The sequence below is a fragment of the Adiantum capillus-veneris genome, chromosome 20, assembly GCF_014529385.1.
Source record: "Adiantum capillus-veneris isolate H3 chromosome 20, ASM1452938v2, whole genome shotgun sequence".
Lineage (NCBI taxonomy): Eukaryota > Viridiplantae > Streptophyta > Polypodiopsida > Polypodiales > Pteridaceae > Adiantum > Adiantum capillus-veneris.
The window spans coordinates 13,424,183-13,435,354 of NC_140950.1; the positions used below are offsets into that span (position 1 = coordinate 13,424,183).

General features: G+C 44.4%; 1 protein-coding gene across 1 annotated transcript; it reads left to right on the top strand.

Moving 5' to 3' along the window:
- The first annotated feature begins 470 nt into the window (after positions 1-470).
- LOC147432131 (protein LURP-one-related 15-like) lies at positions 471-3,478 on the top strand. Its single transcript, XM_086491518.1, has 5 exons — positions 471-524; positions 645-761; positions 1,134-1,286; positions 1,753-1,971; positions 2,072-3,478. Exons 1-5 carry the CDS (start codon positions 471-473, stop codon positions 2,198-2,200), a joined length of 672 nt encoding a protein of 223 aa, XP_086347644.1. The 3' UTR covers positions 2,201-3,478.
- Positions 3,479-11,172: the final 7,694 nt, after the last annotated feature.

Here is an 11,172-nt window from a genome sequence, read left to right on the forward strand (position 1 = left end):
GTGTAATTATCGGCAAAATCTTAATTTTGACCTAAAAATCGGGAGAATTTCAAGTTTGCCCTTATTTTCTTCGTTTAGGAAAAATGTACTTTTCTAGCCCTGGCCACTCATACTCGGATTATGAGTGAAGAACGGCCAATCAGCAGACTCATCCCTCATCCCCGCAAACCATCCTACCATGCAGGTTGCCTTCGCCTCTGCGCCACTCCTTGGGCCGTCACAAGCTTCGCAGGCTCTTCACTGCTAGCAAGATCAACTCAAATTCGCATTATTTTTCCATTTCTACGATTGTGTACCCCATACTCGGATTGAGACTCGAAGAACCAGGTGCTCTATCCAACTCAGTTGCACGCATTCATTGAATCATAAATGGGCGATGCTTATTTAGGCTGGGTTCAGACGGAGCGGCGACAGCTGCAGAAACACGCAAGCAACCAATCATGTAGGGGCAGCTGGCCTGGAGCGTTCACATGGCGCGGCGGAAGAGCAGAACACTGCTGCCACGTCGCGGCAGAGATCCGAGGGTTTTTCTTTTGACCCCCCCCCCCCCCCCCCCCATAGCAACTTACACCCTCCACGTTGGCAATCTGTGCATGCGTGGCAGCTTTTCTAAAGCCATCTGCAGTTTTTTTAATGATTTATAGGGATTTTATGAATTGTTTCTTGAGTTTTACCTTAGATTGCCGCTAGCCCCGTCTGAACAGAAGGTTGGAGGTAGAGCCCCTTCCACACGTCTTCCGCCTGGAAGTTGCACTTTTATGGTATTACTTCCTGAACCCGCCGTCTGAACCCGCCGTTACTGCCAAGGAGTTGCCTTGGAACTGGTTGCCAACCCAGAACTAGGGAAAGGGAGGGGGTAGATGCGCCTCAAATAAGAAAGGAGCCACTTGGACGCTCGAGGTTGCATACATCCCCACCCTGTGTCAAAACGACCATAAATGGCCGACTCCCGAGAGCGATCTAGTTCTCTCGATCTTGAAGCTTTCCGTTGCTGTAATTGTTCTCTGCCCAATTCCGTATTGAAGAAAACCTGACCTCCGGAAGCATCATGCAGTCAGGCAAGAAGGTGGTGGTTGTTGGTGAGCGCTTCTGCGCCCCGCGTCCCTTTTGCAGTTGTGCTCGAGGTCTCTCAGACGAAAGCCGTCATCGGAAGCGACGATTTTGTTGTCAAGGACGGCCAGGACCGTGTTGTTTTCAAAATTGATAGTCATGCCCTTAGCCTTCACAACAAGAAGGTCCTCCTGGACCACGCAGGCCATCCTATTCTGTGTGTCCACAAGGCGAAGGTGATCAGCTGTATTTATGTGTGCAGCAATTCAATGATATATGAACCCTGGCCGCATGCATGTGTGTGCGTCCTCACCATTTTGCGCGCGTGCAAGTTGTGTGTGTATGTGTGAGAGAGAGAGAGAGAGAGAGAGACCAATGATCAGAATTGCTACGCCATCACAAGAAGATTCTCGTGTAGGAAAAGGGAGCCTTTTTCACTGTTTTTCATACAATACAAAACATCATGAGCTTCTGTTCGGTAGGCACCGCATACCAGGGCCGGTGGTCCCCTGCCCCCAATCGTACCTAGCTAGGTATGCCGTGACTCCCTCATTGAAGCTCATGATGTTGAGGTAAGTCATAATGTGGGAATTATTGTGAGAATCTGTCCAAAAACTTCTTGAAGCTCATGATGTTGAGGTAAGTCATAATGTGGGAATTATTGTGAGAATCTGTCCAAAAACTTCTTGTGATTGTGGACAGCTAATGAGCGCCCATGAGAAGTGGGAGGCGTCGTTGGGCGAGCAGTTCAATGAGGAAGCGAAGCTCTTCCGGGTGCAGAAAGCCAAAGCTGTGCAATTGAGGACCCAGTTGGAGGTGTTCCTTGCAGGAAACACAAGCGACGACAATCCTGACTTTACGATCTACTTAGAGCGTCGTCAAGTTCAAATTTTGCAAGGGGACGATTGCGCAATTGCAGAGGTAAAGTGGGCATATCATGGCTTAATTTGCACTCTCGAGATCGCCAGTACTTAGTACTATGTATAAAAACGTGCAATTTGTTGTTGCTCTCAGCATGCAGGTGAAGAGGAAGTTTTCTGCTGCAAATGTGTTGTTGGATAAGCACACCTTCAGTGTTTCGGTGTGGCCCAATGTGGACCAGGCCTACATTATGGCCTTGCTAGTCATCATGGATGAGATACAAGATTAGCTTTGTCGCATTTAATCACTCTGTGTGTGTATATCTTTCGTTTTTTTTGTAAATATTCAATGTGTTGTAGGCAATGTGCATATTAGCGAGGTTCTTGGTTGAAACACCTCCCATTTTTGTCTTTGATAATGTGGTGATTGATGTTATACCATGCAAGGTGGGGCTCTGCGCGCGCGCGGATTCGTCTGGTAGAGCTTTTGAGGAAGGCCCACCCACCACAAGAAGATTTAGAAATTCTCATGTAGGAAAAGGGAGCCTTTTTCAGTGTTTTTCATACAATAGAAAACATCATGAGCTTCTGTGAGGGAGGGACGGCGTACCTAGCTAGGTACGATGGGGGGCAGGGGACTGCCCCCCCACCGGAGGTACAATTGGGGGACAGGGGGGGCCGGTGGTCCCCTGCCCCCAATCGTACCTAGCTAGGTATGCCGTGCCTCCCTCACACAAGCTCATGATGTTGAGGTAAGTCATAATGTGGGAATTATTGTGAGAATCTGTCCAAAACTTTTTGTCTACCCCGCCCGTAGATTTCTCTTTTAACGTCATATATCAATCGCAAGAGACCTCAAAGATCTATTCGAGCGAGCATCCAATTGTGGGTCGCAAAGCAAGATCTACATGTTGGCTCGCATAGGCTCACTGAAGAAATGTCGCATTAGAGCATTGTAGTTTGGCATTAATCAATGTCACAATTGACAACCTTCCGTGTAGTTTCCAAGAATGCATGTTTGCTAGATCCAAATAGTATGTATATAGAAACTCCATTGTAAATCGTCAGCACACATTGAGCAAACCACTCTTCCTAGACACTCGCTACAAACTAACTCAATGTAGTTGCTAGGTGACTAACAAATTGTGATTTGATGTCAATTTTCATATATTAAATGAAGTTGCATAAAATGCTACATAGTAATGCACAAATCCATGATCGCACTTTCTACGCAATTGCAATATAGTAATCGAATGCTTCATATGTCCTAATGGATATACTTCAAAATACAATCGATTAATTCTCTTGTAAAAGCCACCAAAGCTGTATGTTTCTAGCGACATCTATACGGTTCCATGGAGAAGGGTGGTGGTTGGGACCTATCCCAAAAGATTCTCTAAACGTGCCCTTTGCCCCAACATTCAATTCGCTAAATGTTGCAATAAGCTCACATATGATACCCCATGCGCCTACAATTTTTGTATGTCTATGCAAGCAACGAATCTCTCTTTCATCATGAGATCATGAGGATCCCTTTGTTGCATTTGACTAGCCTTCAGAAGTTGAGAATGAGCACGCACACACAAGGTAAAGAGGAAGCATCTATCGACATGCTTTCCAATGTATTCCATGATCTCATCTTCTATAAATAAAATTTTAAGTCTTAATTTTTGTAATGTGTGAACAAGTGAAGGACTTTTTATTTTTTATGAAATTATTGGCACCTACTACTATACTGGCTCATTCTAAATGAAAACCCCCAACTAGTGAGATATTCTCTCCCCGCTCTACCTCCCCCACAAAATCCACGTCATCCCCTTTGCCTCACCTTGCGCGCTTTGCAAGAATGTCGATGCGGGGCAGAGAGAGAGAGAGAGAGAGAGAGAGAGAGAGAGAGAGAGAGAGAGAGCTATGCTTGCGAGGTTTTGCCTGCTCTGTGGTCCCCCCTGCGAACATCTGCCAAGTTCGGCTTTCGGCTGCACGAGAGAGAGAGAGAGCATCTGCCTCCCCCTGCCACTCCTGCCCGCTCATCCCAGGCCTGTCCCTTTCCCAAGTCTGCTCGCAGGCCCATGTGCCAGCTTTGCGCCTCCCGCTTCCCACAAGCTCCGCCCTCGACCCCTCCTCCTCCCTCAGTTGTTGCACCGCCACCTGCTCTGAACGTTTGCTCTTCCCTCTACACCGTGTCCAATTGGGTACCCTACAACGACGACCGCCCCACATCCAAGCCAACCTCCCTTGTCTGCCATGCCTCGTCAAACAGGCTAAAAACATGACTCACAGCCCCCACCCCCCCCCACACACACAGGTCGGTTTACTGCGAGACACTGGGAGCGAGCGCCATCTCCAACATTTTGAGAGAGAAGGACAAGCTCTGAAAAATTGACATTTGCACCCTTGAAGAGAGTGTAGATGGCTTGATAATCACCATGTGGGAACGTGTTCTTAGAAGATGGGCAGCGAATTACTTAGTAATTACTAGAGTAATTACTACAGTAAAACCGAAGTGTATAAATAGGGCCCATTACATTATTATCGGGTTGGCAATTGTTATCACTTGTATTAGCGCTTTGGGGTATAATTGTACTTGAGCATCAATGGCAATGTTGTCTGCTATACTCTCTCTCTCTCTTTGTAATCATATTCGCCGTAATCTCAATCATAGTATACATTTCAGTAATATTTACTTCTCGACCAGTCTTCTGAATCTGAATCTGAATCTGAACCTTACTACAATCTATAAGTCTGATTCTTATTTCAGTATCCACATTTCAGTTTAGTCTCTGATTTCTATCTAGTCTGCTGTCTGAAATCTTTCCACACTAGTAGCTGAAAATCTTCAACACTGGAATTAGCTGTCTCAAGAGATCAGCTCCAATTCCATTTTGGCGATCACGGTGGCTCGAGCTGAAGCTCGTTGATTGAAAGACTCTTCTCCCAGTTGAAGTTTTCAGCGATGGCACCAAAGTCCAACTGGAAATCTACCAATCGTGTGGACCCCATTCCTGAGGAGTCAGGAAGAGAGTCTGACCCCAAGCAAGAGAAAATGACTGACACTGAGGCTCAGGAGGAGCATAGTCAGGCTGAGGAGGTGCAGGACTCACAACACTCCAGTCATTCTCGACGCAGACGGGCAAAACGAGAAGCACGAAAGGCAAAGAGTTCCAAGAGTTCTCAGTCTCGCCAAAGAGATGAGAATGTCAAGGGTAGAAAGGGAAGTCACCGTACTTCTAGCAGACAAAACAGAGAAGATACTGATACTGAGACAGAGACAGAGATTGATTGGGATGCTGACACTGACAATTGCAAGAAGGCTCCTAAGCGTCATTCTGAAGCCAAGAAGAGAAATGGTGGGATAAGCAGTAATCGAAATGATTACACCGCTTCCCTGAAGATTTCCTTTCCCATATTCAAAGGAGGGAAAAAGGATGATCCAGATGTTCACATACAAGCTTTCGAGCAGTATACTGAACTAAAAAACATTGATGAAGATGATTGGGGGGAATATTTTCCACAAATCTTGAAGGAAGCAGCGAGGAAATGGTATTACCATTACCCTACATGCCACCTGAGATGATATAACAAATTACTTAAGGCCTTCAGGTTGGAATATTTCGACAATCGAAAGGACGAGGATATTCTCTCTGAATTGGATCAGATCAAACAGAGGAATTTGTCAATCCGCAGCTATGTCGAAAAGATGAAGAACTAACCAGGCAGTTGCAAGAACCGCCATCTGAGAAGAGATTGAGGGCATGGTTTCTGAATGGGTTCAAAAGCAAAAAGCTTAGAGAACAAGAAGTACCAGCCCCTACAAAGAAATTCAATGATCTAGTCCAAAGAGCATTAAAACTGGAACAGCAAGCTAAGAAAGAAAAGAGCCACAAGAAGCGAAGGACCAGTAGCAGTAGTTCGGCTACTGAAGCTTCTGATTCCAGTGCAACGTCCAGCAGCTCCGAGAGCAGCTCCAATGAATGGACAAAGGAGAAATCAAAGTAGGGATCATGGACCAAGAAAATTGAAGAAATGGTTAGGTAGATTGCAGAAATTAGCCACACAAGACAGCCGGTCCGGAAGATGGAGACTTGGTGTTCAAGATGTAAATCCAAGGACCACATTTCCACTGAATGTCCACAATGTACCTACTGCAAGGCCTTTGGTCACCTATGGAATAATTGTGGCATCAGAATTCACCATTTTAAGAAAGGAACGGATCTATCAGTGGTTGCCTACACTGAACCAGTGAAGGCAAAACCAATTAAAGTAGCTCAAGAAGAGAGACCAAGTACCAGTGGTACTGGTTAAGGACGTGGCGGATACCAACCAGGAATGGGCAGAGGAAGAGGAAGAGGCAACTTCCAGACCAGAAGCATGAATTGCTATACATGTGGGAAGTATGGTCATTTTGCAGCCCAATGTCTAGATGCACCGGTAATGACTGCTACTGAGGCTAAGACACCAGAGCCAGTCCCAGTCAAAGTAGTTACCAGGAGCAAGGGAGTGATCATTAAAGAAATTCCAGACATTTCAGAAGTACCAGTCAATCTTAACAGCAACAAGTGGGCCCAACAAAGGGAAGTTTGGAAGGCCAAAGGTAAAGAAAAGGTGGTAGATGAGTGGCAAGAGCACCGGTAACTAGCAGCTAAAATCACAGAGGATTTAGCTAAGAAGCTGCCAGAGCAGCCAGAGAGTTCTGAAGCTAGAGTCATTCAGAAGATACCAGCCCATTCAGAAGAGTCATTCAGTATGGCGGATAAAGATCAGTCAGTACCGGCCATGACAGAGACCATGCTAGCTATATAGTACATGGACTAGCTGATGAAATGGGAGTGGATGGAAAGAGTAGAAGTACTGCTAAAGAAGAATGGCAGTGTGAAGAAACTAGTTCTTCAAGCTCTGACAATCAGTCTGACCAGGAGTGTGAGGAAATTCAGGTGAAAATTTGTGATAGAATCCAGAAGCTGACTGTAGAGCTGGAGGATACAAGAGAGATCTTACCTGAGGTGGCCAACTTTATCAGACAACGTAGCAAGACTGAGGCAGAGGCCAGAACAGTGGACCTGACGGCTGTCCAGGAAGATGAAGTTCCACTTATTCAGGTAGACTACAAGGTCAGGAAGCAGTGGGAACCTCTTTCAAGCGTTATATTGGATGGAGGAGCAGGAGTCAACATAATGGGAGCCCATCTTCAGCAAAGAATGGGTATTACTAACATGAAACCAGCACCATTCAAAGTAAGAATGGCAGATCATTGAGTCGTACAAGCGACGGGTATGATTGAAAACATGCAGATAAGAGTTGTGAGGGAGAAATTCAAAACATGTTTCCTAGTCTTGGATGTGCAGAGAGCATATGGAATGCCACTAGGCCACGCATGGTTAAGAACAGCACATGCTGTTCATGACTACGCAAACCAAACTTTAACCATAGAAGGGGCCAGTGGCAGAATCAAAATCCAAACCAACAACACCAGGAGCTGGAAAAAGGAACTGAGGCCGAAGGAGTTGTGTCAAAAATACCGAGCTAAGAAAATTGAGCGAATGCTAGTAGCTATGAACATATTTCCTTTGGTAGAAATTGATTTGAATGCAGTCTTGCTGAACAAAGAGCAAGCTGACAAGCAGAAGAGACAATTCCCTGATCAGTTTACTGAAGTCAATACAGAGGAAAGAACAGTTCAGCTAACTGGAAGAATGGAGGAACCAGCTGATACTGGTATAATGGAAGAACCAGTATGCTCTGAAGAGTACCCACTGAATCAGAACAATGATTCAGAAATGAATGGACCTTCTTGGGACTACACTGAAGAATCGACCAAACGAAAAGGAGGCGGACCAAACTGGTTGCTTCCAGATGATCAGGAAGTAGAGGAATGGAACTTGGGATTAGAGGAAAATCTCAGAATGATCAAAGTCAACAAGCACCTGAAACTGGCAATGAAGGAAAAGGCACGGAAAATGTTCCAGAACTATAAAGATGTATTTGCCTGGGAACATACAGATTTGAAGGGAGTAGATCCTGAAGTCTGTCAGCATCGAATACCACTGAAATCGGATGCTAGGCCAGTCAGATTGCAAAGATACTGTATGAACCCCAACTATGCAAAGAAGGTCAAGGAGGAGATTGATAATCTTCTCAAGGCTGGGTTCATTACGGAAGTAGCAAGCAGTGATTGGTTATTTCCCATAGTCGTCGTTCCTAAGAAGAATGGGAAATTAAGAGTTTGTGTTGACTATAGGAAACTAAATGCCCGGACCATTAAGGATCCATTTCCCTTACCTTTTACTGATATGTTGCTTGATGAGATTGCAGGATATGAGATGTATAGCTTCATGGATGGTTATAGCGGCTATAACCAGTTACAGATTGCTCCTAAAGATAGGGCTAAGACCACTTTCATCACTGAGTGGGGAGCATTCATGTATCTGGTGATGCCTTTTGGCCTGTGCAATGCACCAACTACTTTTTAGCGGTGTATGATGGAGATGTTTAATGAATTTCTTCATCGGTTCCTCGCCATTTTCATGGATGACTTCACTATCTATTCAGATGAGGAACAACACCTTCTATTCCTAGAGATGGTTTTTAAACGTTGTCAGGAGAAAAGGATTTGTTTGAATCCATTCAAATCTGTATTTCTGGTTTGGAAGGACAGCTACTGGGACATATGGTTTCCCGCAATGGAATAGAAATGGCCAATGACAAAATACAGTGTGTCCAGCAAGCTAAAGTACCCAGAACTGCTTCTGAGTTGAGTTCTTTCTTGGGGTATGTGAATTTCTACAGAAGATTTGTACACAAGTTTGCTTCTCAAGTAGTACCACTATATGAGCTTACAAAGAAGACTAGTAAGTTCAATTGGACTGCTGAGTGTGAGGAGAGTTTCCAGAATTTGAAAAAAGCCATTACCAGTAAACCAGTCCTCAGGCAACCGAATTGGGATATTATTTTTCATGTACATGTAGATGCTTCAGGATTGGCAATGGGGGCAATATTAGCTCAGCCAGATGGCAGAACAGACTATCTGGTCTATTTTGCTAGTCGGAGATTCAGTCAGGCTGAACAAGGCTATACCACTACTGAAAGAGAAGCCCTCGGAATGGTTTTTAGTGCTGCGAAGTTCAAGCATTACCTATTGGGGAAGTTATTCCATTTTTATGTGGATCATCAAGCTCTTATGTTTCTGATTAACAAAGTTATTATTCAAGGAAGGCTGATAAGATGGATGATGTTCCTTATGGAATTTGAATTCAGAATTTTTCATAACCCTGGCCGAAACCACTGTGGAGCTGACTTTCTTTCCAGAAGTACAGACGGATATTCAGAATCACCTCTGAGAGATGAGCCAGTGGATGCTGATTTATTTCAGTTAGAAGCAGAAGAATCAGTGGATCCTGAATGGTATGATATTTATCAATTCCTTTCCCAAGGTGCCTTTCCAGAGGATTGGAAACAGAATCAGAAGAAAGCTCTTATCATAAAAAGCATGAAATTTACCATCATCGGAGGAGTACTTTATCGATTAGGTGTGGATGGTATACTTCGAAGATGTGTCCCTATGGAAGGAAGAATGCAAGTTATTTCAGAAGCGCATAATGGCGAGTCGGGTGGACACTTTTCCAACGAAGTGACCTACAAGAAGATTCTGCAAGCATGTCTGTGGTGGCAAACAATGATTGCTGATGTCAGAAGCTTTTGTAAAACTTGTGACATATGCCAAAGAATGGGCTGTCCAACAGCTACAGACATGACTCCCTTAATGCCAATACAACCATTGGGAGTATTCATGAAATGGGGACTGGATTTTATGGGACCTTTTAAGAAGGTGACTCCTAGGAAGAACAAGTACATCGTGATGGCTACTTGTTATGTTACCAAGTGGGTTGAAGCTAAGGCTCTTCCTGACAACACAACCAAGTCAACTGCAAGGTTTCTGTTTGAGAATATTGTTTGCCGATATGGATGTCCAGTAGAAATTGTGACCGATCAAGGGATACATTTTATCAACGATACTATGGAAATCCTATTGGATATGCTTTCAGTCAAGCATCGGAAATCTACTCCTTACTATCCCAGATGCAATGGACAGGCTGAAAGTAGCAATAAGACAATTAAGACTATTCTCACTAAGGTGGTGCAAAAGAAACCAAACCAGTGGGATTTGAAGCTTCAGACTAGTCTATGGGCTTATAGGACAGCTTATAAGGTAACTACTGGAATGACACCATTCAGAATGGTGTATGGTACTGAAGCTATGGTTCCTATGGAGTTTATAATCCCCAGTCTAAGAATGGCTGTGAAGTATGGATTAGACTTCAACCATGATCTTAAGAAAAGACTGAATGAACTGATGCAGTTAGATGAACTCAGGCAAAGAGCTATGTTGGAACAGGAGATTGTTCAACAAAGAAGGAAGCACTGGCATGATCGCCGAATTAAAGTCCGAGAATTCCAGAAAGGAGACTTAGTGCTTCTATATCAGTCTAAATTGGGTCCAAAGAGGCCGAATTTGAAGATTGCTTGGGCAGGACCTTTTGAGGTCGATTGGGTCTTCTCCAATGGCACAGTCAGATTGAAAGATTTATCTGGACAGATGTTGCCGGGAGTATATAATGGGACAAAGATCAAACTTTATTATTCAGAGACCAAACAAACTAGGTTGGAACAAGGTACTAAAGAACTGGAGGTTGTTGATCAAGAGATACCGGAATCATACATTTTTGGTCTTTTCCATGTGCAACCAGTTCCAGATTCAGAACCAATACTAGAAGAACCAGATCAGGCTGACCTGAGAACCAGTACCAGTATGGTCTAGCCAGAGTGGGAGTCAGTTCAGAACCAGTATGGACACACTTTCCAAATTTTAAGTGGCCAACGGTCAAGTGGTATGCCAGTGGTAATTATTACAAGGATGGGTTGCAGTCTTGTCCAATGCATGTTTGCCACGACAACCAGGTGGAGCTTTTATGGCGCGAACACGTATAACAGTAAGGAGAGTTAGAATTTTTCCTCATAAATCTCCTGCGCGACGCTTTCCTCCTATCAACCATTCGCCATTGCCAAGCTCCGAGGTTTCTTCACTACAGCCGCAAACTTCGACCTCTGACGAGACAGCTGAACTCCTGCATCCCAACATCAGAACCAGACAATGGATTTTTCAGTTCCACATTAGAACCAGACGATGGATTTTTCAGTCTCACATCAACATCAGACGGGAATTTTTTTTCAGAAATTTTGGAATCTTGTCAAAATTCAAGAAAGAAGG

What these genes read in the sequence shown, in the direction of transcription:
- LOC147432131 (XM_086491518.1), top strand. Translation starts at nt 471, where the DNA reads ATGGCGCGGCGGAAGAGCAGAACACTGCTGCCACGTCGCGGCAGAGAT. An exon ending in CTGGAAGTTGCACTTTTATG is followed by an intron (nt 762 to 1,133) that starts GTATTACTTCCT and finishes GAGGTCTCTCAG; the next exon opens with ACGAAAGCCGTCATCGGAAG. An exon ending in ACGATTGCGCAATTGCAGAG is followed by an intron (nt 1,972 to 2,071) that starts GTAAAGTGGGCA and finishes CTCAGCATGCAG; the next exon opens with GTGAAGAGGAAGTTTTCTGC.